General features: G+C 44.0%; 1 protein-coding gene across 3 annotated transcripts in view; it reads right to left on the minus strand.

Annotated features, from left to right (window-relative positions):
- LOC106572701 (adenylate cyclase type 6) overlaps positions 1-24,970 on the minus strand; it is a 119,327-nt gene that overhangs the window by 24,269 nt on the left and 70,088 nt on the right. For 2 of the 3 annotated variants that reach the window (XM_045696368.2, XM_045696367.2), the window contains exons 4-10: positions 11,269-11,418; positions 5,409-5,530; positions 3,954-4,065; positions 3,092-3,840; positions 1,536-1,694; positions 867-1,008; positions 408-545 (exon numbers count right to left, since the gene is read on the minus strand). In XM_045696368.2, the coding sequence (XP_045552324.2) occupies positions 408-545; positions 867-1,008; positions 1,536-1,694; positions 3,092-3,840; positions 3,954-4,065; positions 5,409-5,530; positions 11,269-11,418 (1,572 nt within the window). The remainder of the gene's footprint in view (positions 1-407; positions 546-866; positions 1,009-1,535; positions 1,695-3,091; positions 3,841-3,953; positions 4,066-5,408; positions 5,531-11,268; positions 11,419-24,970) is intronic. The other variant, XM_082962227.1, reaches the window with a different exon arrangement.

Here is a 24,970-nt window from a genome sequence, read left to right on the forward strand (position 1 = left end):
AAGAAATATTGAAACCAAACCGACCTCAAAAAGCACTAATCGGTAAGCACTATCAGGGTGTCATCAGTCTCTCATCATCTGTCTGAAGTCCTTGGTCCTGGAGAACCTTGTGTCAGGTGGGTACCCAGTGTGGCATCAGGCCCTCTGTGACCAATCAACCTATTCAACCCCATCCATCCCTCCCTCCATCCATCCCTCATCCCTCCATCCCTCCCTCCCTCATCCATCCATTCTCCCTCATCCAGCCTCCCTCCATCCCTCATCCATCCTCCCTCCCTCCCTCCCTCCCTCCCTCCCTCCCTCCCTCCCTCCCTCCCTCCCTCCCTCCCTCCCTCATCCAGCCTCCCTCCATCCCTCATCTAGCCTCCATCCCTCCCTCATCATCCCTCCCAGAGTGTGTCTCTCACCATGTGTCTGAAGACCTTGGAGTCCTTGGTCCTGGAGAACCTTGTGTCGGGTACCCAGCATGGCATTAGGCCCTCAGTGGAGTTGGCACGTGCCCGCTGCATCATGGCACTCTTGGCCATCGCTGCCTTCTCCTCTTTCTGCAGGGAGGGAACAGACCACAGCAATGGACCTTAATCACACTGGACATCTGAATGTGTTAAACATTGTTCAGTCTATTTTGTCTATACAGAAGAGTCAGAGAGAGATTTTGAAGAATGCACATTATTTTTGATAATACAATGAATTGAACTATCCAGGAGTGCTATCCAGCAGAAACACAAAAACGAGGAGATCAAAGAATAAATGGATAACTAAAGGCAATGAAGAGTTTCTGTGATCTGAAAACTATAAAGTATACTTGTTCTTCTTAATCTGTAGTAGAAAAACGATTTATTAAACTTGTTAAATAAACTACAGACCCTTTTCTGGCTGCATCCCAGCACCAGGAATGTCTCGATGTTGTTCTCCTTGAGATAGGCGTTCCTGTCCCCTCCGAACCCTGGCTCCACCTCATAGTCCCCATTCAGGTACTGTAGGGTGGCCTTGGTGATGTGGATACGGCTGGTACCACACACAGGGACAAATAGGGGTCACATTCACACACTATTATCAGAGCAGTAGTTTTCAAACCTCTCCTCTGGGACCCCCCGACATTGCACCATTTTGGTATAGCCCTTAATAACTAGCTAGTCTGAGTCACCTAATCAAGGGCTTGATAATTAGTTGGCAAGCTGAATCAGGTGTGCTAGCTGTGGAATAGTTCAAATACATGGAACGGCTGGGTGTCCCAGAGGAGAGGCTTGAAAACCAATGTATCAGAGGACATTTTCAATATCAGGGACTGCAATGCCAGAAAGAGTTTAATCAATACCGACACTTTATTACGATGCCCCACATCTAGTTGCATTTATTGTGCTATTTCTGTTTAATTGTAATGCGTCTAAGCCATATGCCTGTAAGCCAAAGACACCTGAAAATGTTTTAAAAAAATGGACAATAAATGTTACAACCTGAACTTGTATGCTGAACCAAGTGGTCAGAGTAAATCTATAGGAGTTTCTCATGGTGTTTTGGTGGGAGGGGCTTACCCTGCCGCGCCCCCTGCCTCCATGTGATTGGCTAGTGTGACGTCATTGGACCAGACGTCAAACTGCCACTTCCTGAGTCCCAGCACCCCACAGTGGACCCTGCCACTATGGATACCCACACGCATGTTCACGTTGACCCCTGTGACCTCTCTCACCAGCCTGTAGAGACACACACACACGCAGAGATAGACACACACACACGCAGAGATAGACACACACACACACGCACACGCAGAGATAGACACACACACACGCAGAGATAGACACACACACACACACAGATAGACACACACACACACAGATAGACACACACACACACAGATAGACACACACACACACACACACACACACACACACACACAGAGATAGACACACACACACACACACAGAGAGATAGACACACACACAGAGATATACACACACACAGAGATATATACACACACACACACACACACACACAGATACACACACACACACACACACACACACACACACACACACACACACACACACACACACACACACACCGCAGAGATAGACACACACACACACGCACACGCAGAGATAGACACGCACACACGCACAGATAGACCACACACACACACACACACAGATAGACACACACACACACAGATAGACACACACACACACAGATAGACACACACACACACACACACACACACAGAGATAGACACACACACACACACACAGAGAGATAGACACACACACAGAGATATACACACACACAGAGATATATACACACACACACACACACACACACACACACACACACAGATACACACACACACACACACACACACACACACACACACACACACACACACACACACACACACACACCGCAGAGATAGACACACACACACGCAGAGATAGACACACACACACACACACACGCAGAGATAGACACACACGCAGAGATAGACACACACACACACACACACACACACACACAGAGAGATACACACACACACACACACACACACACACACACACACACACACACACACACACACACACACACACACACACACACACACACACACACACACACACACACACACACACACACACACACACAGACAGACAGACAGAGACACACACACACACACACACACACACAGATAGACAGACACACACGCAGAGATAGACACACACACACGCAGAGATAGACACACACACACACGCAGAGATAGACACACACGCAGAGATAGACACACACGCAGAGATAGACACACACACACACACACAGAGATATACACACACACACACACACACACAGAGATAGACACACACACACACACACACACACACACACACACACACACACACACACACACACACACACACACACACACACACACACACACACACACACACAGACAGAGATAGACACACACACCAAAAACCACCTGTTACGATAGATTGTATGTTTCTTACTAATTCAAAGACATACATCATTCATTTGTGAATGTATGTGTACCTGTCTGTGTGTTTGCCTGTCTGCGTGTTTGCCTGTCTGTGTGTGTGTGACTCACGAGATGGCCTCGATCATGTCCACTCCCATCTCCACACAGCAGTGGGCGTGGTCGGCCCGGGGCTCAGGCAGCCCAGACACACAGTAGTAGCAGTCCCCAAGGATCTTTATCCTCAGACAGTGGTTCTCCTGTAGTACACAGACACACACACAGTAGTAGCAGTCCCCAAGGATCTTTATCCTCAGACAGTGGTTCTCCTGTAGTACACAGACACACACACAGTAGTAGCAGTCCCCAAGGATCTTTATCCTCAGACAGTGGTTCTCCTGTAGTACACAGACACACACACAGTAGTAGCAGTCCCCAAGGATCTTTATCCTCAGACAGTGGTTCTCCTGTAGTACACAGACACACACACAGTAGTAGCAGTCCCCAAGGATCTTTATCCTCAGACAGTGGTTCTCCTGTAGTACACAGACACACACACAGTAGTAGCAGTCCCCAAGGATCTTTATCCTCAGACAGTGGTTCTCCTGTAGTACACAGACACACACACAGTAGTAGCAGTCCCCAAGGATCTTTATCCTCAGACAGTGGTTCTCCTGTAGTACACAGACACACACACAGTAGTAGCAGTCCCCAAGGATCTTTATCCTCAGACAGTGGTTCTCCTGTAGTACACAGACACACACACAGTAGTAGCAGTCCCCAAGGATCTTTATCCTCAGACAGTGGTTCTCCTGTAGTACACAGACACACACACAGTAGTAGCAGTCCCCAAGGATCTTTATCCTCAGACAGTGGTTCTCCTGTAGTACACAGACACACACACAGTCAGACATGCGCAACCGCACTATTGGTGAATAAACAGCATAAAAGTAGAAGATTGACATATAACACTAAAATCTAACTAACTGCTTACCGAAGCTAGTTTGTCAAAGCGAGCAAAAAGTTCATTCAGTGTCATCACCAACTCTTGTGCTGTGCATTGTGATGCCAGGCTGGTGAATCCTTCGATGTCTGCAAACAGTATACTGTCGGATGAAGAGGGAGAAAGACAACAAAGAGAAAATGAGTGTAAGAGGAAGAGAAGTTGAGAGAGAGAAATAAAGAGAGAGAGGGAGTGAGGAAGAGACAGAGAGAGAGAGATCAATAACCCATAATTAACATGGTCTAGTGCCTCCCAGCCTGTCTGTTGAGAGAGAAGGAGAGAGAGACACAGAGAGAGACAGAGATAAACAGAGACAGAGAGAGATCAATAATCCATAATTAACATGGTCTAGCGCCTTCCAGTCTGTGTGTTGAGAGAGAGACACAGAGAGAGAAACAGAGAGAGACAGAGAGAGCGAGACAGAGAGACTGACAGAGACAGAGAGACATTTATGCTGGTCTGCTTTCCGTCTAGGCCCATATAGGTCACCTCCCTCCTTCCTTCCTTCAGCAATCCCCCCCTATCTCTCTCCAGTGAAAACGTCTCAGTATGGTTCTCATTTTCTAACCTGTGATAGGAATTAAAAGGAAGAGGGGAAAACAACAACAGATGGCGCTGTTGCCCCCTTTATCAATGACTCTTTACAAACACTGACAGAATAAGATAGACAATCTCTGGGGAATTGTCAATGCAACACACCTTTATGGTGAGTGGATAGTTTAGACTAGCTCAGGTAGTCCAGATAGTTTAGACTAGCTCAGGTAGTCCAGATAGTTTAGACTAGCTCAGGAGTCAAGATAGTTAGACTAGCTCAGGTAGTCCAGATAGTTTAGACTAGCTCAGGTAGTCAAGAGAGTTTAGACTAGCTCAGGTAGTCCAGAGAGTTTAGACTAGCTCAGGTAGTCAAGATAGTTTAGACTAGCTCAGGTAGTCAAGATAGTTTAGACTAGCTCAGGTAGTCAAGATAGTTTAGACTAGCTCAGGTAGTCAAGATAGTTTAGACTAGCTCAGGTAGTCAAGATAGTTTAGACTAGCTCAGGTAGTCCAGATAGTTTAGACTAGCTCAGGTAGTCCAGATAGTTTAGACTAGCTCAGGTAGTCCAGATAGTTTAGACTAGCTCAGGTAGTCAAGAGAGTTTAGACTAGCTCAGGTAGTCCAGAGAGTTTAGACTAGCTCAGGTAGTCCAGAGAGTTTAGACTAGCTCAGGTAGTCAAGATAGTTTAGACTAGCTCAGGTAGTCAAGATAGTTTAGGCTAGCTCAGGTAGTCAAGATAGTTTAGGCTAGCTCAGGTAGTCCAGGGAAGCATCTGAAAACGTTACTGTCATTATCCTTGTTTCCTGAATTCCTCTCAAGGTACATAGGAGGAAGAAGTCCCAAGGAGGAACATTGGATCCTCTCCTCTGCTGTTTTTTAAGAGGAATTGTTGGTGTGTGTCCATGGTTACCTGACGTTGTCATGTTTCTGGATGTAGATCTTGTGGAACATCATATCTTCCTTCTTGGCGTTGATTTCTGCCTTCATCTCCATGGCAACGTGCCTTGGAAGCACCGACAGCAGCAAGCGCTCCTGGAGAATGTGTATGATAGAGAGAGGAAAAGGGGGAAGAGAGAGAGAAGCAGAAAGAGAGTGATAGATGGAGAGATCGATGATGTGGAGTGAGCGAGAGAGGGAGAGAGAAGCAGAGCGAGAGAGGGAGAGAAGTAGAGAGAGAGTCAACAGCAACCTTGGGAAAATCCTCTGCATTATCATTAATAGCAGACTCGTACATTTCCTCAGTGAAAACAATATTCTGGGCAAATGTCAAATTGGCTTTTTAGCAAATTATCGTACGACAGACCACGTATTGACCCTGCACACCCTAATTGACATACAAACAAACCAAAACAAAGGCAAAGCCTTCTCATGCTTTGTTGATTTCAAAAAAGCCTTTGACTCAATATGGCATGAGGGTCTGCTATACAAATTGATGGAAAGTGGTGTTGGGGGAAAAACATACAACATTATAAAATCCATGTACACAAACAACCAGTGTGCAGTTAAAATCGGCAAAAAACACACATTTCTTCCCACAGAGCCGTCGGGTGAGACAGGGATGCAGCTTAAGCCCCACCCTCTTCAACATATATATCAACAAATTGGCGAGGACACTAGAACAGTCTGCAGCACCCAGCCTCACCCTACTAGAATCTGAAGTCAAATGTCCACTGTTTGCTGATGATCTGGTGCTTCTGTCACCAACCAAGGAGGGCCTGCAGCAGCACCTACACTACCGTTCAAACGTTTGGGGTCACTTAGAAATGTCCTTGATTTTGAAAGAAAAGCACATGTTGTTGTCCATTAAAATAACTGAAATACAGTGTAGACATTGTTAATGTTGTGAAAGACTATTGTTATAATGTTTCTGCCACCGTATCGCACGGCAAAAAAAGAGCTTCTGGATATCAGGACAGCGACCACTCACCTCGGATTAGACAAAGCTTTTTTCTTCAACAAACAGGACACAAAGGATGTACTTCGAACACCCGTCAAGGCTAACATCCCCGTCATTGGCAAGAGAAAGAGACGCAGGTACAGAGGACACAGAGCGGGGTGCCTCGTAAGGATCCTCAGACGGCGAGTGGGAAAGCTGCCGTTACCGTCAATATTACTTGCCAACGTGCAATGATTGGATAATAAATTAGACGAGGTACAATCACGAATATCCTACCAAAGGGACATAAAAAACTGTAACATCTTATGTTTCATGGAACCGTGGCTGAATGAGGACGTGGATATTCAGCTAGCGTGATACACGCTGCACCGGCTAGATAGAACAGCACACTCCGGTAAGACGAGTGTGGGGGGGGGGGGGGCGGTCTGTGCATATTTGTAAACAACAGCTGGTGCACGAAATCTAAGAAAATCTCTTGATTTTGCTGGCCTGAAGTAAAGTATCTTATGATAAGCTGTAGACCACACTATTTGCCAAAAATCCATACTTTTCGTGGCTGTTTATTTACAATCACAAACGGACGCTGGCACTAAGACCGCACTCAGTCAGCTGTATAAGAAAATAAGCAAACAGGAAACTGCTCACCCAGAGGCGGCGCTCCTAGTGGACGGGGAATTTAATGCAGGGAAATTTAAATCACTTTCACCTAATTTCTGTCAACATGTTAAATGCGCAACCAGATCCTCGAAAGGTTATACAGCTGCAACATCAAGAGCACCCTGGCTGGTTGCATCACTGCCTGGTACGGCAACTGCTCAGAGGGTAGTGCTTACGGCCCAGTACATCACTGCTCAGAGGGTAGTGCTTACGGCCCAGTACATCACTGCTCAGAGGGTAGTGCGTACTGGGCTAAGCTGCCTGCCACCCAGGACCTCTACACCAGGCGGTGTCAGAGGAAGGCCCTAAAAATGGTCAAAGACCCCAGCCACCCCCTAGTCATAGACTGTTCTCTCTACTACCACATGGCACGTGGTACCGGAGTGCCAAGTCTAGGACAAAAAGGCTTCTCAACAGTTGTTACCCCCAAGCCATAAGACTTCTGAACAGGTAATCAAATGGCTACCCGGACTATTTGCATTGTGTGCCCCCCAACCCCTCTCTTACGCTGCTGCTACTCTCTGTTTATCATATATGCGTAGTCACGTTAACTATACATTCATGTACACACTACCTCAATTAGCCCTACTAACCGGTGCTCCCGCACATTGGCTACCCGGACTATCTGCATTTTGTCCAGCCACCCACCAACCCCTCTTTTACGCTACTGCTACTCTCTGTTTATCATATATGCATAGTCACTTTAACCATATCTACATGTACATACTACCTCAATAAGCCTGACTAACCGGGCGGCCTCGCTCTGTATATAGCCTCGCTACTGTATATAGCCTCGCTACTGTATATAGCCTCGCTACTGTATATAGCCTCTACTGTATATAGCCTCGCTACTGTATATAGCCTCGCTACTGTATATAGCCTCGCTACTGTATATAGCCTCGCTACTGTATATAGCCTCTACTGTATATAGCCTCGCTACTGTATATAGCCTCGCTACTGTATATAGCCTCTACTGTATATAGCCTCTCTACTGTATATAGCCTCGCTACTGTATATAGCCTCTCTACTGTATTTAGCCTCGCTACTGTATATAGCCTCGCTACTGTATATAGCTCGCTCTGTATATAGCCTCCTCTGTATATAGCCTCGCTTCTGTATATAGCCTCGCTACTGTATATATCCTCGCTTCTGTATATAGCCTCTCTACTGTATATAGCCTCTACTGTATATAGCCTGTCTACTGTATATAGCCTGTCTACTGTATATAGCCTCGCTACTGTATATAGCCTCGCTACTGTATATAGCCTCTACTGTATATAGCCTCGCTACTGTATATAGCCTCTCTACTGTATATAGCCTCGCTACTGTATATAGCCTCTACTGTATATAGCCTCTACTGTATATAGCCTCGCTACTGTATATAGCCTCTACTGTATATAGCCTCGCTACTGTATATAGCCTCTACTGTATATAGCCTCGCTACTATATATAGCCTCTACTGTATATATGCCTCGCTACTGTATATAGCCTCTCTACTGTATATAGCCTCTACTGTATATAGCCTCGCTACTGTATATAGCCTCGCTACTGTATATAGCCTCGCTACTGTATATAGCCTCGCTACTGTATATAGCCTCTACTGTATATAGCCTCGCTACTGTATCCAGCCTCTACTGTATATAGCCTCTACTGTATATAGCCTCTCCTGTATATAGCCTCTCTACTGTATATAGCCTCTCTACTGTATATAGCCTCTACTGTATATAGCCTCTCTACTGTATATAGCCTCGCTACTGTATATAGCCTCGCTACTGTATATAGCCTCTCTACTGTATATAGCCTCGCTACTGTATATAGCCTCTACTGTATATAGCCTCTCTACTGTATATAGCCTCTCTACTGTATATAGCCTCTACTGTATATAGCCTCTCTCCTGTATATAGCCTCGCTACTGTATATAGCCTCTACTGTATATAGCCTCTCTACTGTATATAGCCTCTACTGTATATAGCCTCTCTACTGTATATAGCCTCTCTACTGTATATAGCCTCTACTGTATATAGTCTCGCTACTGTATATAGCCTCTCTACTGTATATAGTCTCGCTACTGTATATAGCCTCTCTACTGTATATAGTCTCGCTACTGTATATAGCCTCTCTACTGTATATAGTCTCGCTACTGTATATAGCCTCTCTACTGTATATAGCCTCACTACTGTATATAGTCTCTACTGTATATAGCCTCGCTACTGTATATAGTCTCGCTACTGTATATAGCCTCTCTACTGTATATAGCCTCTCTACTGTATATAGCCTCTCTACTGTATATAACCTCTCTACTGTATATAGCCTCTCTACTGTATATAGCCTCTCTACTGTATATAGTCTCGCTACTGTATATAGCCTCTCTACTGTATATAGCCTCTCTACTGTATATAGCCTCTCTACTGTATATAGCCTCTCTACTGTATATAGCCTCTCTACTGTATATAGCCTCTCTACTGTATATAGCCTCTCTACTGTATATAGCCTCTCTACTGTATATAGCCTCTCTACTGTATATAGCCTCTACTGTATATAGCTTCTCTACTGTATATAGCCTCTCTACTGTATATAGCCTCTCTACTGTATATAGCCTCTCTACTGTATATAGTCTCTCTACTGTTATTTTTCACTGTCTTTTTTCTGTTGTTTTTATATCTATACTTATCTATTGTTCACCTTATACCAATTTTTTACTTAAAAATTGCAGTGTTGGTTAGGGCCTGTAGGTAAGCATTTCACTGTAAGGTCTACACCTGTTGTATTAGGCGCACGTGACGAATAAACTTTGATTTGATTTGTAGCTGGAAACGGCAGATTTTTTTCTGGAATATCTACATAGGCGTACAGAGGCCCATTATCAGCAACCATCACTCCTGTGTTCCAATGTCACGTCGTGTTAGCTAATCCAAGTTTATCATTTTAAAAGGCTAATTGATAATTAGAAAAACATTTTGCAATTATGTTAGCACAGCTGAAAACTGTTGTCCTGATTAAAGAAGCAATAAAACTGGCCTTCTTTAGACAACAACAAAAAAGCCGTATCTCAGACTGGCCAATAAAAAGAAAAGATTAACATGGGCAAAATAACACATTTACTGGACAGAGATATGGCTTTTTCTTTTCAACTCCCGGAGTCTCCTCTTCACTGTTGATGTTGAGACTGGTGTTTTGCGGGTACTATTTAATGAAGCTGCCAGTTGAGGACTTGTGAGGTGTCTGTTTCTCAAACTAGACACTCTAATGTGTAATGTTTACTGTTCATTTTTAAAGTTTATTTCACTTTTGTATATTATCTACTTCACTTGTTTTGGCAATGATAACATGTTGTTTCCCATGCCAATAAAGCCCCTTGAACTGAGAGAGAGATGATGTGGAGGGAGTGAGAGAGGGAGAGAGAAGCAGAGAGAGAGGGGGAGAAGCAGAGAGAGAGAGAGAGGTAGTGGAGGGAGTGAGAAGCAGAGAGAGAGAGAGAGAGAGAGAGGATGTGGAGGGAGCGAGAGAGGGAGAGAGAAGCAGAGAGAGAGAGAGGCAGGATGTAGGAGGGAGCGAGAGAGAGAGGATGTGGAGGGAGCGAGAGAGAGGATGTGGACGGAGCAAAAGAGATGAGAGAGAGAGAGAGAGAGAGAGAGAGAGAGAGAGAGAGGATGTGGACGGAGCAAGAGAGAGAGAGAGAGGATGTGGAGGGAGTGAGAAAGACAGAGAGAGAGAGCGAGAGAGAGAGAGAGAGCGAGAGAGAGGATGTGGGGAGTGAGAAAGACAGAGAGAGAGAGAGAGAGAGGATGTGGAGGGAGTGAGAGAGAGAGAGAGAGAGAGAGAGAGAGAGAGAGAGAGAGAGAGAGAGAGAGGATGTGGAGAGAGTGAGAAAGACAGAGAGAAAGAAAAGGCAGAGAGAAAAGCACTCAGTTCAACCCATTCACTTTCATGTGTTTTCATGCGTTTCACAGCTAGAAGTCTCAATGAGTAACTTCCTTGAGTACCATTCATTCTTAGGAATACTGCATGGGAACATGGTAGAACATGGGAACATGGTAGAACACAGAGGCATTCAGATATACTCTATACTGTTGACCCACAAAAATAAGAAAGCATATTTCGGTAAACAAGTGTAATGGCTTGTGTAAGTGTGTGCTCCTCCCTGTGAGTGTGTGTGTGTGTGTGTGTGTGTGTGTGTGTGTGTGGGTGTGTGTGTGTGTGTGTGTGTATATCCTACCTGTTGCTGGTTCTCTCTCTGCAGGTAGAGCCGGGCCTGGATATACCCCCTGGTCTCCTGAAAGGCCTGTCTCTGAGACACCTCGGCAGGGTAGTGGGTACAGATACCTATCATGTTGGTACACAGGAAGACCAAAGCGTTGGCACTCAGCTGGAGGAGTAAGAGAGAAAGTGGGGAGAGAGAGAGAGAGAGAGAGAGAGAGAGAGAGAGAGAGTGGGGGAGAGGAGAGAGAGAGAGAGGCACACAGAGAGAGAGGGGGGGAGGGAGAGAGAGAGAGAGAGAGAGAGAAATGGTACTTTTTATTACTTACTTTATTGAGATACCCTTACATACTTAAGTTCCCTTCATGAGAGAGAGAGAGAGACAGAGAGTGAGCGAGAGAGAGAGAGAGAGAGAGAGGCACACAGAGAGAGAGGGGGAGAGGGAGAGAGAGAGAGAGAGAGAGAGAGAGAGAGAGAAATGGTTTTTCAAAAGTCATCATTCTTGAGATGTCTTATAGGCTATAAATGCCTATACATTTCTCAGAAAATCTATACATTTCCTGGGATATCTATACATTTCTCAGAAGATCTATACATTTCCTGGAATATCTATACATAATCTTCGCACTGGTAAATGTACAGATTAACAGGGAAATCTACACTGAACAAAAATATAAACGCAACATGCAACAATTTCAAAGATTTTACCGAGCAGCAGTTCATATAAGTAAATCAGTGAATTTAAATAAATTCATTAGGCCCTGATCTATGGATTTCACATGACTGGGAATACTGATATGCATCTGTTGTTGACCGATACCTTTAAAAAAAAAGGTAGGGGCGTGGATCAGAAGACCAGTCAGTATCTGGTGTGACCACTATTTGTCTCAAGCAGTGCAACACATCTCCTTCACATAGAGTTGATCAGGCTGCTGATTGTGGCCTGTGGAATGTTGTCCCACTCCTCTTCAATGGCTGTGCGAAGTCACTGGATATTTTAGTGGGAACTGGAACGTGCTGTCGTACACGTCGATCCGGAGCATTCCAAATATGCTCAATGGGTGACATGTCTGGTGAGTATGCAGGCCATGCAAGAACTGGGACAAGAACTGGGACATTTTCAGCTTCCAGGAGTTGTGTACAGATCCTTGCGGCATGGGGTTATGGTATGGGCAGGACAACGAACACAATTTATATTTTATCTATGGCAATTTGAATTCACAGAGATACCGTGGTGAGATCCTGAGGCCCATTTGTCGTGCCAATAATCCGCTGCCATCACCTCATGTTAATGCGGATGAATGGCACGACAAATGGGCCTCAGGATCTCACCACGGTATCTCTGTGAATTCAAATTGCCATAGATAAAATACAAATTGTGTTCGTTGTCCTGCCCATACCATAACCCCACCTCCACCATGGGGTACTCTGTTCACAACATTGACATCAGCAAACCGCTTAACCCACACGACACCAGTCACGCTGTTTTCTATCTGCCTGGTACAGTTGACACCGGGGTTCAGCTGTGAAGAGCACACTTCTCCAGAATGCCAGTGGACATCGAAGGTGAGCATTTTCCCACTGAAGTCAGTTACGACACCAAACTGCAGTCAGGTCAAGACCTTGGTGAGGACGACGTTTGTGTAGAAATTCTTCAGTTGTGAAATCCCACAGTTTCATCAGCTGTCCAGATGGCTGGTCTCAGACAATCCCGCAGGTGAAGAAGCCGGATATGGAGGTACTGGTCTGCAGTGGTTACACGTGGTCTGCGGTTGTGAGGCAGGTTGGATGTACTGCCAAATTCTCTAAAACAACGTTTGTGGCTTATGGTAGAGAAATGAACATTCAATTATCTGGTAAGATCTCTGGTGGACATTCCAGCAGTCAGCATGCTAATCGCACGCTCCCTCAAAACATGCACATTTTAGAGTGGCCTTTTATTGTCCCCAGCACAAGATGCACCTGTGTAATGATCATGCTGTTTAATCAGCTTCTTGATATGCCAGACCTGTCAGGTGGATGGATTATGTTGGCAAAGGAGAAATGCTCACTAACAGGGATGTAAACAAATTTGTGCACAACATTTGAGAGAAATAAGCTTTTTGTGTCTATGGGAAATTTCTGGGATCTTTTATTTCAGCTCATGAAACATGGGACCAACACTTTACATGTTGCGTTTATATTTTTGTTCAGAATATATTGGACCGCAACCCAAGACCATCTCTGGTCTAGCCCTCCCTCCGTTTCTTATACTGTTTCTAACATTAGTGTGAACGGCTCCTGATTAGATGGACCTCAGTAGGACAGCATTAAGTTGTCTGTCTGTCTGTCTGCTTCCCTTATTGGATTTCACATCAGAAGACAACTCATTCAATAAAACAAAGACGTGGCCTAGCGGTCTCAGCTTCTGCCTCTGGAGAACATGTACAATGAACTGCTTCCAACATGGGTTCGAATCCGGCCTACTGCTCTTTCAGCATTGTCTCCTACCATTCACCTCTATCCAATAAACATACAAAATATGTCTTTTTTAAGATAATACAAAGACATGGGGACAGAGATAAACAGAGAAGGCCCACGTTTCCTCCTTACTCCACTATTCCTCCATACAGATAGACATTGGTGACAGATAGAGAAGAGGATCACTGATCCTTGCATTGTGCAGATACTCTTTAGCTTATATTCATGGATGCTAATGCTAAGGCTTGTGTTTTGAGACACAGCAGCAGTGGGGAAGAGACTAGGTGAATGCTAATTGTACTTGAGCACACTGTAGCAACACACCACAGAACAACACAACCACATTACAGGCTTACTGTATATCCATGGGCTGGCTAAAATTAAGTGGAGAGGTTTAGCCTGCAGTTAGCTTAGACTAACACAACAGCATTAGGCTAATATCCATGGGCTAGTGAAAGTTAAGTTTAGATAGCTTGCAGTAAGTTTAGTGAGGTTTATGACCTCTAGAACATTCCCTTGTTCCACACACACACCCACTCTCTCCCTTTCTCCTCCATACAGGCAACAAGCCAGTGTCTGTTAGGGATTGTGTCCTTATTCAATGGTTTACACACAACACACATGATGACTACAGGGCTCTGGGTTTCCCCCTTTCTCTGCACCACACACACACACACACACACACACACACACACACACACACACACACACACACACACACACACACACACACACACACACACACACACACACACACACACACACACAGAATCCTGGGAAAATAGCTTGACCCCTGACCAGTGGACAGACTGTTTCCTATGAAGATCATACCATCAATAATGAGAAAAGAACAGACTGAGTCTCATAGGCTGGATGAAGCATACTGTGTAACAGACAGATGGCCATGATGTTGTCTGATGGAGGTTTAATAACTAGGACATTACCTTGTAGACTGACTGGTGTGTTCTGCAGTTCTCACACCAACATTCTAGACCAGGTCCATAGAAGTTCTAAGGCCATTACTTCTACATAGATTGTGCTCTCCTTAGAACAACATTCCCCAACATTTTCCTCAGACAACATTCTAGAATACTACCATAGAAGTCATATGGCACTTATGCAACTAAATCAATCACACATGGATAACCAGTGGTGTTCTCTGTTCTCCTCAGACCAACATTCTAGAACAGTTGGTCTTAACAGACAAGGTTCCAGAACAGTTGGTTTTGCTTAAATATTTCAACTAAATAAATCAATCACACATGGAAGTACTGTATGTACCACTCAATAACCAGGAATGGATTGTGCTCAAAGTTCAGAGTGTAATACAATACATTGCATTCCTCTTTAGATGGATGGATAGTATGCCTGCCTTACTTGACAAATTATCTCCAACATCAATATCAGTACCAGCATATGTAAATTGAAGCTGGTATGTGGTCAAACCTGTGCATTCGTCTGTGCATACACACACGTACACACACTCAAGTGTTTGTGTGAAGATGATAGGTGGGAGTGTTTGTGTGAAGATGATAGGTGGGAGTGTTTGTGTGAAGATGATAGGTGGGAGTGTTTGTGTGAAGATGGTAGGTGGGAGTGTTTGTGTGAAGATGATAAGTGGGAGTGTTTGTGTGAAGATGATAAGTGGGAGTGTTTGTGTGAAGATGATAAGTGGGAGTGTTTGTGTTAAGATGGTAGGTTGGAGTGTTTGTGTGAAGATGGTAGGTTGGAGTGTTTGTGTGAAGATGGTAGGTTGGAGTGTTTGTGTGAAGATGGTAGGTTGGAGTGTTTGTGTGAAGATAGTAGGTTGGAGTGTTTGTGTGAAGATGGTAGGTTGGAGTGTTTGTGTGAAGATGGTAGGTTGGAGTGTTTGTGTGAAGATGGTAGGTGGGAGTGTTTGTGTGAAGATGGTAGGTGGGAGTGTTTGTGTGAAGATGATAGGTGGGAGTGTTTGTGTGAAGATGATAGGTGGGAGTGTTTGTGTGAAGATGGTAGGTGGGAGTGTTTGTGTGAAGATGGTAGATTGGAGTGTTTGTGTGAAGATGATAGGTGGGAGTGTTTGTGTTAAGATGGTAGGTTGGAGTGTTTGTGTGAAGATGGTAGGTTGGAGTGTTTGTGTGAAAATGGTAGGTTGGAGTGTTTGTGTTAAGATGGTAGTATGGAGTGTTTGTGTGAAGATGGTAGGTTGGAGTGTTTGTGTGAAGATGGTAGGTTGGAGTGTTTGTGAGAAGATGGCAGGTTGGAGTGTTTGTGTGAAGATGGTAGGATGGAGTGTTTGTGAAGATGGTAGGTTGGAGAGTTTGTGAAGATGGTAGGTTGGAGTGTTTGTGTGAAGATGGTAGAATGGAGTGTTTGTGTGAAGATGGTAGGATGTAGTGTTTGTGAAGATGGCAGGTTGGAGAGTTTGTGAAGATGGCAGGTTGGAGTGTGTGTGAAGATGGTAGGATGGAGTGTGTGTGAAGATGGTAGGATGGAGTGTTTGTGAAGATGGTAGGTTGGAATGTTTGTGAAGATGGTAGGTTGGAGTGTGTGTGAAGATGGTAGGTTGGAGTGTGTGTGAAGATGGTAGGTTGTAGTGTTTGTGAAGATAATAGGTTGGAGTGTGTGTGAAGATGGTAGGCTGGAATGCTATCCTCCCCACAGTGTCAGTAGATATGAGAGCAGGTTTACAGTGTATATACACAGATACAGGACCTGTGTTTTGACTACAGACAGAGGCAGTCTAACAACCTGACCCTGTACGCTGAACCAAAGTGTGTGTATGTGTGCCCATGCGTGCGTGTGTACAAAATATCTATCTACCATCTCAAAACAGTGTCAGCAACAACTCAACTTCAGTATTTAATTGCTCTACTATAGGTAACTGCCAAAATAAAGGAAACACTTGAGTAAATGAGGGATACAAAGTATATTGAAAGCAGGTGCTTCCACACGTGTGATTCCTGAGTTAATTAACTAATTAACTAATTAATATATACCATTATGATATATACCATTATAATATATACCATTATCATATACACCATTATGATATATACCATTATATATATACACCATTATAAAATATACCATTATGATATATAACTGTCACATCCTGACCAGTAAAGAGGTTATTTGTTATTGTAGTTTGGTCAGGACGTGGCAGGGGGTGTTTGTTTAATGTGTTTCGGGGTTTGTGGTTAATGTTCTATGTTAGTATATTTCAATGTACGTTCTAGTCTTTCTATTTCTATGTGTAGTTTATTGGGTTGACCTTCAATTGGAGGCAGCTGTTCCTTGTTGCCTCTAATTGAAGGTCCTATTTAGTAGGGGTGTTTTTTCATGGGTTTTTGTGGGTAGTTGTTCCATGTGTAGCTGTATGTCTCACAGGACTGTTTTCTTGTCGTTGTTTTGTTTAAGTGTTTGTTTTGGTTTTTCTTCACAATAAAGAAGATGAGTATTCACATTCCCGCTGCGCCTTGGTCCCATCTTTACGAGTGACGTGACAATACCATTATAATGGATACCATTATAATAGATACACCATTACATATATACCATTATGGCATATACCATTATGACATATACCATTATAATAGATATATATATATATATATATATATATATATACAGTTGAAGTCGGAAGTTTACATACACTTAGGTTGGAGTCATTACAACTCGTTTTTCAACCACTCCACAAATTTCTTGTTAACAAACTATAGTTGTGGCAAGTCGGTTAGGACATCTACTTTGTGCATGACACAAGTCATTTTTCCAACAATTGTTTACAGACAGATTATTTCACTTATAACTCAGTGTATCACAATTCCAGTGGGTCAGAAGTTTACATACACTAAGTTGACTGTGCCTTTAAACAGCTTGGAAAATTCCAGAAAATGATGTCATGGCTTTAGAATCTTCTGATAGGCTAATTGACATCATTTGAGTCAATTGGAGGTGTACCTGTGGATGTATTTCAAGGTCTATCTTCAAATTCAGTGACTCTTTGCTTGACATCATGGGAAAATCAAAAGAAATCAGCCAAGACCTCAGAAAAAAATTGTAGACCTCCACAAGTCTGGTTCATCATTGGGAGCAATTTCCAAACGCCTGAAGGTACCACGTTCATCTGTACAAACAATAGTAGGCAAGTATAAACACCATGAGACCACGCAGCCGTCATACCGCTCAGGAAGGAGACGCGCTCTGTCTCCTAGAGATTAACATACTTTGGTGCGAAAAGTGCAAATCAATCCCAAAACAACAGCAAAGGACCTTGTGAAGATGCTGGAGGAAACAGCTACAAAGGTATCTATATCCACAGTAAAACGAGTCCTATATCGACATTAACTGAAAGGCCGCTCAGCAAGGAAGAAGCCACTGCTCCAAAACCGCCATAAAAAAGCCAGACTATGGTTTGCATCTGCACATGGGGACAAAGATTGTACTTTTTGGAGAAATGTCCTCTGGTCTGATGAAACAAAAATAGAACTCTTTGGCCATAATGACCATCGTTATGTTTGGAGGAAAAAGGGGGAGGCTTGCAAGCCGAAGAACACCATCCCAACCGTGAAGCACGGGGGTGGCAGCATCATGTTGTGGGGGTGCTTTGCTGCAGCAGGGACTGGTGCACTTCACAAAATAGATGGCTTCATGAGGAAGGACAATTATGGGGATATATTGAAGCAACATCTCAAGACATCAGTCAGGAAGTTAAAGCTTGGTCGCAAATGGGTCTTCGAAATGGACAATGATCCCAAGCATACTTCCAAAGTTGTGGCAAATGGATTAAGGACAACAAAGTCAAGGTATTGGAGTGGCCATCACAAAGCCCTGACCTCAATCCTATAGGAAAATTTGTGGGCAGAACTGAAAAAGCGTGTGTGAGCAAGGAGGCCTACAAACCTGACTCGTTACACCAGCTCTGTCAGGAGGAATGGGCCAAAATTCACCCAACTTATTGTGGGAAGCTTGTGGAAGGCTACCCGAAACGTTTGACCCAAGTTAAACAATTTAAAGGCAGTGCTACCAAATACTAATTGAATGTATGTAAACTTCTGACCCACTGGGAAAGTGATGAAAGAAATAAAAGCTGAAATAAATCATTCCCTCTACTATTATTCTGTTTCACATTCTTAAAATAAAGTGGTGATCCTAACTGACCTAAGACAGGGAATTTTTACTAGGATTACATGTCAGGAATTGTGAAAAACTGAGTTTAAATGCATTTGGCTGAGGTGTATGTAAACTTCTTACTTCAACTGTACCATTATAATATATAGCATTATAATATATAGCTTTGTATATATACACTGCTCCAAAAAATAAAGGGAACACTTGAACAACACAATGTAACTCCAAGTCAATCACACTTTTGTGAAATCAAACTGTCCACTTAGGAAGCAACACTGATTGACAATAAATTTAACTTGCTGTTGTGCAAATGGAATAGACAACAGGTGGAAATTATAGGCAATTAGCAAGACACCCCCAATAAAGGAGTGGTTCTGCAGGTGGGGACCACAGACCACTTCTCAGTTCCTATGCTTCCTGGCTGATGTTTTGGTCACTATTGAATGCTGGTGGAGCTTTCACTCTAGTGGTAGCATGAGACGGAGTCTACAACCCACACAAGTGGCTCAGGTAGTGCAGCTCACCCAGGATGGCACATCAATGCGAGCTGTGGCAAGAAGGTTAGCTGTGTCTGTCAGCGTAGTGTCCCGAGCATGGAGGCGCTACCAGGAGACAGGCCAGTACATCAGGAGACGTGGAGGAGGCCGTAGGAGGGCAACAACCCAGCAGCAGGACCGCTACCTCCGCCTTTGTGCAAGGAGGAGCAGGAGAAGCACTGCCAGAGCCCTGCAAAATGACCCTCAGCAGGCCACAAATGTGCATGTGTCTGCTCAAACGGTCAGAAACAGACTCCATGAGGGTGGTATGAGGGCCCGACGTCCACAGGTGGGGGTTGTGCTTACAGCCCAACACCGTGCAGGACGTTTGGCATTTGCCAGAGAACACCAAGATTGGCAAATTCGCCACTGGCGCCCTGTGCTCTTCACAGATGAAAGCAGGTTCACACTGAGCACGTGACAGACGTGACAGAGTCTGGAGACGCCGTGGAGAATGTTCTGCTGCCTGCAACATCCTCCAGCATGACCGGTTTGGCGGTGGGTCAGTCATGGTGTGGGGTGGCATTTCTTTGGGGGGCCGCACAGCCCTCCATGTGCTCGCCAGAGGTAGCCTGACTGCCATTAGGTACTGAGATGAGATCCTCAGACCCCTTGTGAGACCATATGCTGGTGCGGTTGGCCCTGGGTTCCTCCTAATGCAAGACAATGCTAGACCTCATATGGCTGGAGTGTGTCAGCAGTTCCTGCAAGAGGAAGGCATTGATGCTATGGACTGGCCCGCCCGTTCCCCAGACCTGAATCCAATTGAGCACATCTAGGACATCATGTCTCGCTCCATCCAGCAACGCCACGTTGCACCACAGACTGTCCAGGAGTTGGCGGATGCTTTAGTCCAGGTCTGGGAGGAGATCCCTCAGGAGACCATCCGCCACCTCATCAGGAGCATGCCCAGGCGTTGTAGGGAGGTCATACAGGCACGTGGAGGCCACACACACTACTGAGCCTCATTTTGACTTGTTTTAAGGACATTACATCAAAGTTGGATCAGCCTGTAGTGTGGTTTTCCACTTTAATTTTGAGTGTGACTCCAAATCCAGACCTCTATGGGTTGATAAATTGGATTTCCATTGATTATTTTTGTGTGATTTTGTTGTCAGCACATTCAACTATGTAAAGAAAAAAGTATTTAATAAGATTATTTCTGTCATTCAGATCTAGGATGTGTTGTTTAAGTGTTCCCTTTATTTTTTTGTGCAGTATATATATACACCATTATAATATATACCATTATATGTATATATATAGTATTAGAATATATACCATTATATATATACCATTTTAGCAGACACCTTTTATCCAAAGCAACTTAGTCATGCGTGCATACATTTTTACCTATGGGTGGTTCTGGGAATAGTACCCATGGCAAGCACCATGCTCTACAAACTGAGCACAGGAGGACCGATGATATGACACTGATAAACTACACCCCCACATCCTTCCAGAGCAGTGGGTCTTCATAAGAGGAACCCAACAGCAGACTCACTTTGGGTTTGTTTATTGCAGTGATAATGTTAATGTAGCAATAGAGTGTTTCCATAGCTAGGGCTGACACCGGGGACTTGCGAAGAGCAGAATCAACAACCTCTGTATCATCAACACATTTGCTTTGTGTGTTAACCCATGTTCACAGTTAGCCATTGTTATGTAAATGCAAGCTGAAAAGTACCAATGGCCTCTCTTGGCCCCAAGTGAGAGCATGTCCAGAGTCCATGGCCCAGTGAGACCCTGGGAACCGGGCCGTGGAAGCACAAAAGGCTGAGCCTTTTTGGTAAAACACTGGGGTAAATCCTTAGTAGATATACATCACTACTACTGTACTGTATATCAGGCTCTGTGGTTATACTCTATACTGAACCCTCTGTCATAAGAGCTACATAACACTATCATAACCATGACATAACAGATGACATAGTCATGACACAATCCATAATGAGCTAGCTTCAAGCTCAGCCAGTCAGCTGATCCAGACATGGGTTATGTCATGACAGAGAGTCACTACATTATGTGCAGACTCCAGACCAGTACATTTTACACTACTGGGTGTATTGCAGTGGTATTAAAACTTTCTCAGCGTGGACCACAGGTTTCTCCCATCCCACCCCAAATCGAATGAAACAACTAACCTTCAAAATCAGTACATTTTGTTTTTAACATCAACAAATAACCTTAAATTCATTGCATTTTATCTTATTTAGAGAACCAATAAATACATGTATTTAATCAATAAAGTTATATTTTTCTAATGATCTTTCTTACTCCCATTAGGGGTTGCAACCCTGGCTTTGAATAGCACTGGTTTATAAGGAGGGAGATTATGTGGTTTATTAGGAGGGAGATTCAGTGGTTCATTGGGAGGAAGATTCAGTGGTTCATTAGGAGGGAGATTCAGTGGTTCATTAGGAGGGAGATTCAGTGGTTCATTAGGAGGGAGATTCAGTGGTTTATTGGGAGGGAGATTCAGTGGTTTATTGGGAGGGAGATTCAGTGGTTTATTGGGAGGGAGATTCAGTGGTTTATTAGGAGGGAGATTCAGTGGTTTATTGGGAGGGAAATTCAGTGGTTTATTGGGAGGGAGATTCAGTGGTTTATTATATGGGAGATTCACTGGTTTATTAGGAGGGAGATTCAGTGGTTTATTAGGAGGGAGATTCAGTGGTTTATTAGGAGGGAGATTCAGTGGTTTATTGGGAGGGAGATTCAGTGGTTTATTGGGAGGGAGATTCAGTGGTTTATTGGGAGGGAGATTCAGTGGTTTATTGGGAGGGAGATTCAGTGGTTTATTGGGAGGGAGATTCCGTGGTTTATTGGGAGGAAGATACAGTGTTTTATTGGGAGGGAGATTCAGTGGTTTATTAGGAGGAAGATACAGTGGTTTATTGGGAGGGAGATTCAGTGGTTTATTAGGAGGAAGATACAGTGGTTTATTGGGAGGGAGATTCAGTGGTTTATTGGGAGGGAGATTCAGTGGTTTATTGGGAGGAAGATACAGTGGTTTATTAGGAGGAAGATACAGTGGTTTATTGGGAGGGAGATTCAGTGGTTTATTGGGAGGGAGATTCAGTGGTTTATTGGGAGGGAGATTCAGTGGTTTATTAGGAGGAAGATACAGTGGTTTATTGGGAGGGAGATTCAGTGGTTTATTGGGAGGGAGATTCAGTGGTTTATTGGGAGGGAGATTCAGTGGTTTATTGGGAGGGAGATTCAGTGGTTTATTGGGAGGGAGATTCAGTGGTTTATTGGGAGGGAGATTCCGTGGTTTATTGGGAGGAAGATACAGTGTTTTATTGGGAGGGAGATTCAGTGGTTTATTAGGAGGAAGATACAGTGGTTTATTGGGAGGGAGATTCAGTGGTTTATTAGGAGGAAGATACAGTGGTTTATTGGGAGGGAGATTCAGTGGTTTATTGGGAGGGAGATTCAGTGGTTTATTGGGAGGAAGATACAGTGGTTTATTAGGAGGAAGATACAGTGGTTTATTGGGAGGGAGATTCAGTGGTTTATTGGGAGGGAGATTCAGTGGTTTATTGGGAGGGAGATTCAGTGGTTTATTAGGAGGAAGATACAGTGGTTTATTGGGAGGGAGATTCAGTGAACCAGGGTCAATCTCTCAAACCTCAGTCCCTACATGGAACCAAGAGGAAAGGCCAGGGTGTTATCCCCCTCCGAAGCGCACACACACACACACACACACACACACACACACACACACACACAAACTCTAACTGGGGACATGGAGGCTGGTCTTCAACAGCTGACCTTTTGGAGGCATCTGGAACTTTTGGAATCTAGTCCAGATATGAATGTCATACTCGCTCATTTCTGATTAGTCAGGAGGTCATAGTTCTTTATTTATGATTGGTCAGTCGGGAGGAGGCCGACCCTACTGTCTGGAGAGAAGGGCTGGTCAAAGTTGACCTATCCAAACCTAAGGACTAAATGGTTTTTTTCCACGGCTAGTTTAACGCACGTTCTATGATGATGTCCAACACAATTCATTCAAAACAATACATCCACTAGGATGCCAGTTATCAGCATATTATATTGACAGCAAGCAAAAAAGAGAGAGAAAGAGAGAGACAGAAAAGGAGAGAGAGGGAGAGGAGGATGAGAGAGCGAGAGAGGAGGATGAGAGAGAGAGAGAAAGAGAGGAGGGTGAGAGAAACAGAGAGAGAAAGAGAGTAGGATGAGAGAGAGAGAGGAGAGAGAGAAGGATGAGAGAGAGAGAGGAGAGAGAGGAGGATGAGAGAGAGAGAAGGAGAGAGGAGGATGAGAGAGAAGGAGAGAGAGGAGGATGAGAGAGAGAAAGTGAGTAAGAGTGAGAGTGAGAGAGAGGAGGATGAAAGAGACCAGGCCCATCCATCTTTGGCATGAGCCAAACCAAAATTGGTCTATGAGGCCATGGAGTAATCTCGTGTTTGCGTGTGTGTGTGTTTGTGTGTGTGTATGCGTGTCTCTCTCTCGGAGAAGGTGTGTGCATGCATGCGAGCGCCTGTGTGTACGTGTGCGCCTGTGCACGGTGTGTGTGTGTGTGTAGATTCCACCAAACTTAACAGGTTTGGGCAGGAGCCATACATCTGTCAGAAAAACAGAAGGAAAATATATCAAATGTTTTGAAAACATGGAGGCAAATCTTCCCCAGCTATTCAGGGATTGACTAAGTAGAACAACCAAAATAAAAGTCCACCACCACAATCCCCTTTTTTAATACATTATACACATTTATTATGAATCAGAGGGATTACACTGCTGTTTTTATATTTAGTGATTTTGTTTATCCTTTTCTCCAATATCACATTACCTCATTCTGCCTCTCACTTGCCTAAAGTTAATCAAACACATTTCTAGTCTAAACTTAACCAATCTTCTAGGCAAAGCTGCTTTCAGAACAAGATGGAATAATGAAACTGTGGCGAAACTCATGCAGAACCTAAAGAGAAAAATATTAGATCTGTCCTTTCCCCTCACAGCTGTGGTATCATGCTGTGGACTCTTCATGAACAAGCTTAATGCTAACCCTTCACACACAGGACACACACACACACAGGATACACACACATCCACACTAGGCTTGGGCAGTATACCGTATACCGAGGTATTTGGAAAAATGCATTTTAATATTTGTAGCTACTTTTTAAGTAAATACCTGCAGTGAACTTGTGCAATACGTTAGGAGATAAAGCAGATTGCATTCTTCATTTCACCTGTCACACATTATTTTAAATTATAAAGCTTACAGTAGTTCCCCAGAACAGTTGAGTTTGTAAATAATGGGAGAAAGCAGGAGCTGTTCAGTCCAGCAGTGTATTTGGTTTAACTTGCTAGTACTGGAAATGGCTGAATGAATACGGAGACGTTGCATCATATAGTGTTAAGTTTCTGCCTTGTTTGAGAAGTCAAAGAACTTTGGACGAGTTATCTTTACACCTGCCATGTTGATTTCCTTGCGTTTATTTTTTATCTTCTCTGTTCTTGGCCCGTCTGCTCCTCCCCCATCTTCTCCGAGCAAAGCAGACAGGCCCGTTGGCCTAGCGACTCCAGACTCCACCCAGACACAGCATGTACACATGGTGCTCCAGAGCCAGTACCGTTCTT

Source organism: Salmo salar, chromosome 15 (genome assembly GCF_965601325.2).
Source record: "Salmo salar chromosome 15, fSalSal1, whole genome shotgun sequence".
In the NCBI taxonomy this organism is placed as follows: Eukaryota; Metazoa; Chordata; class Actinopteri; order Salmoniformes; family Salmonidae; genus Salmo; species Salmo salar.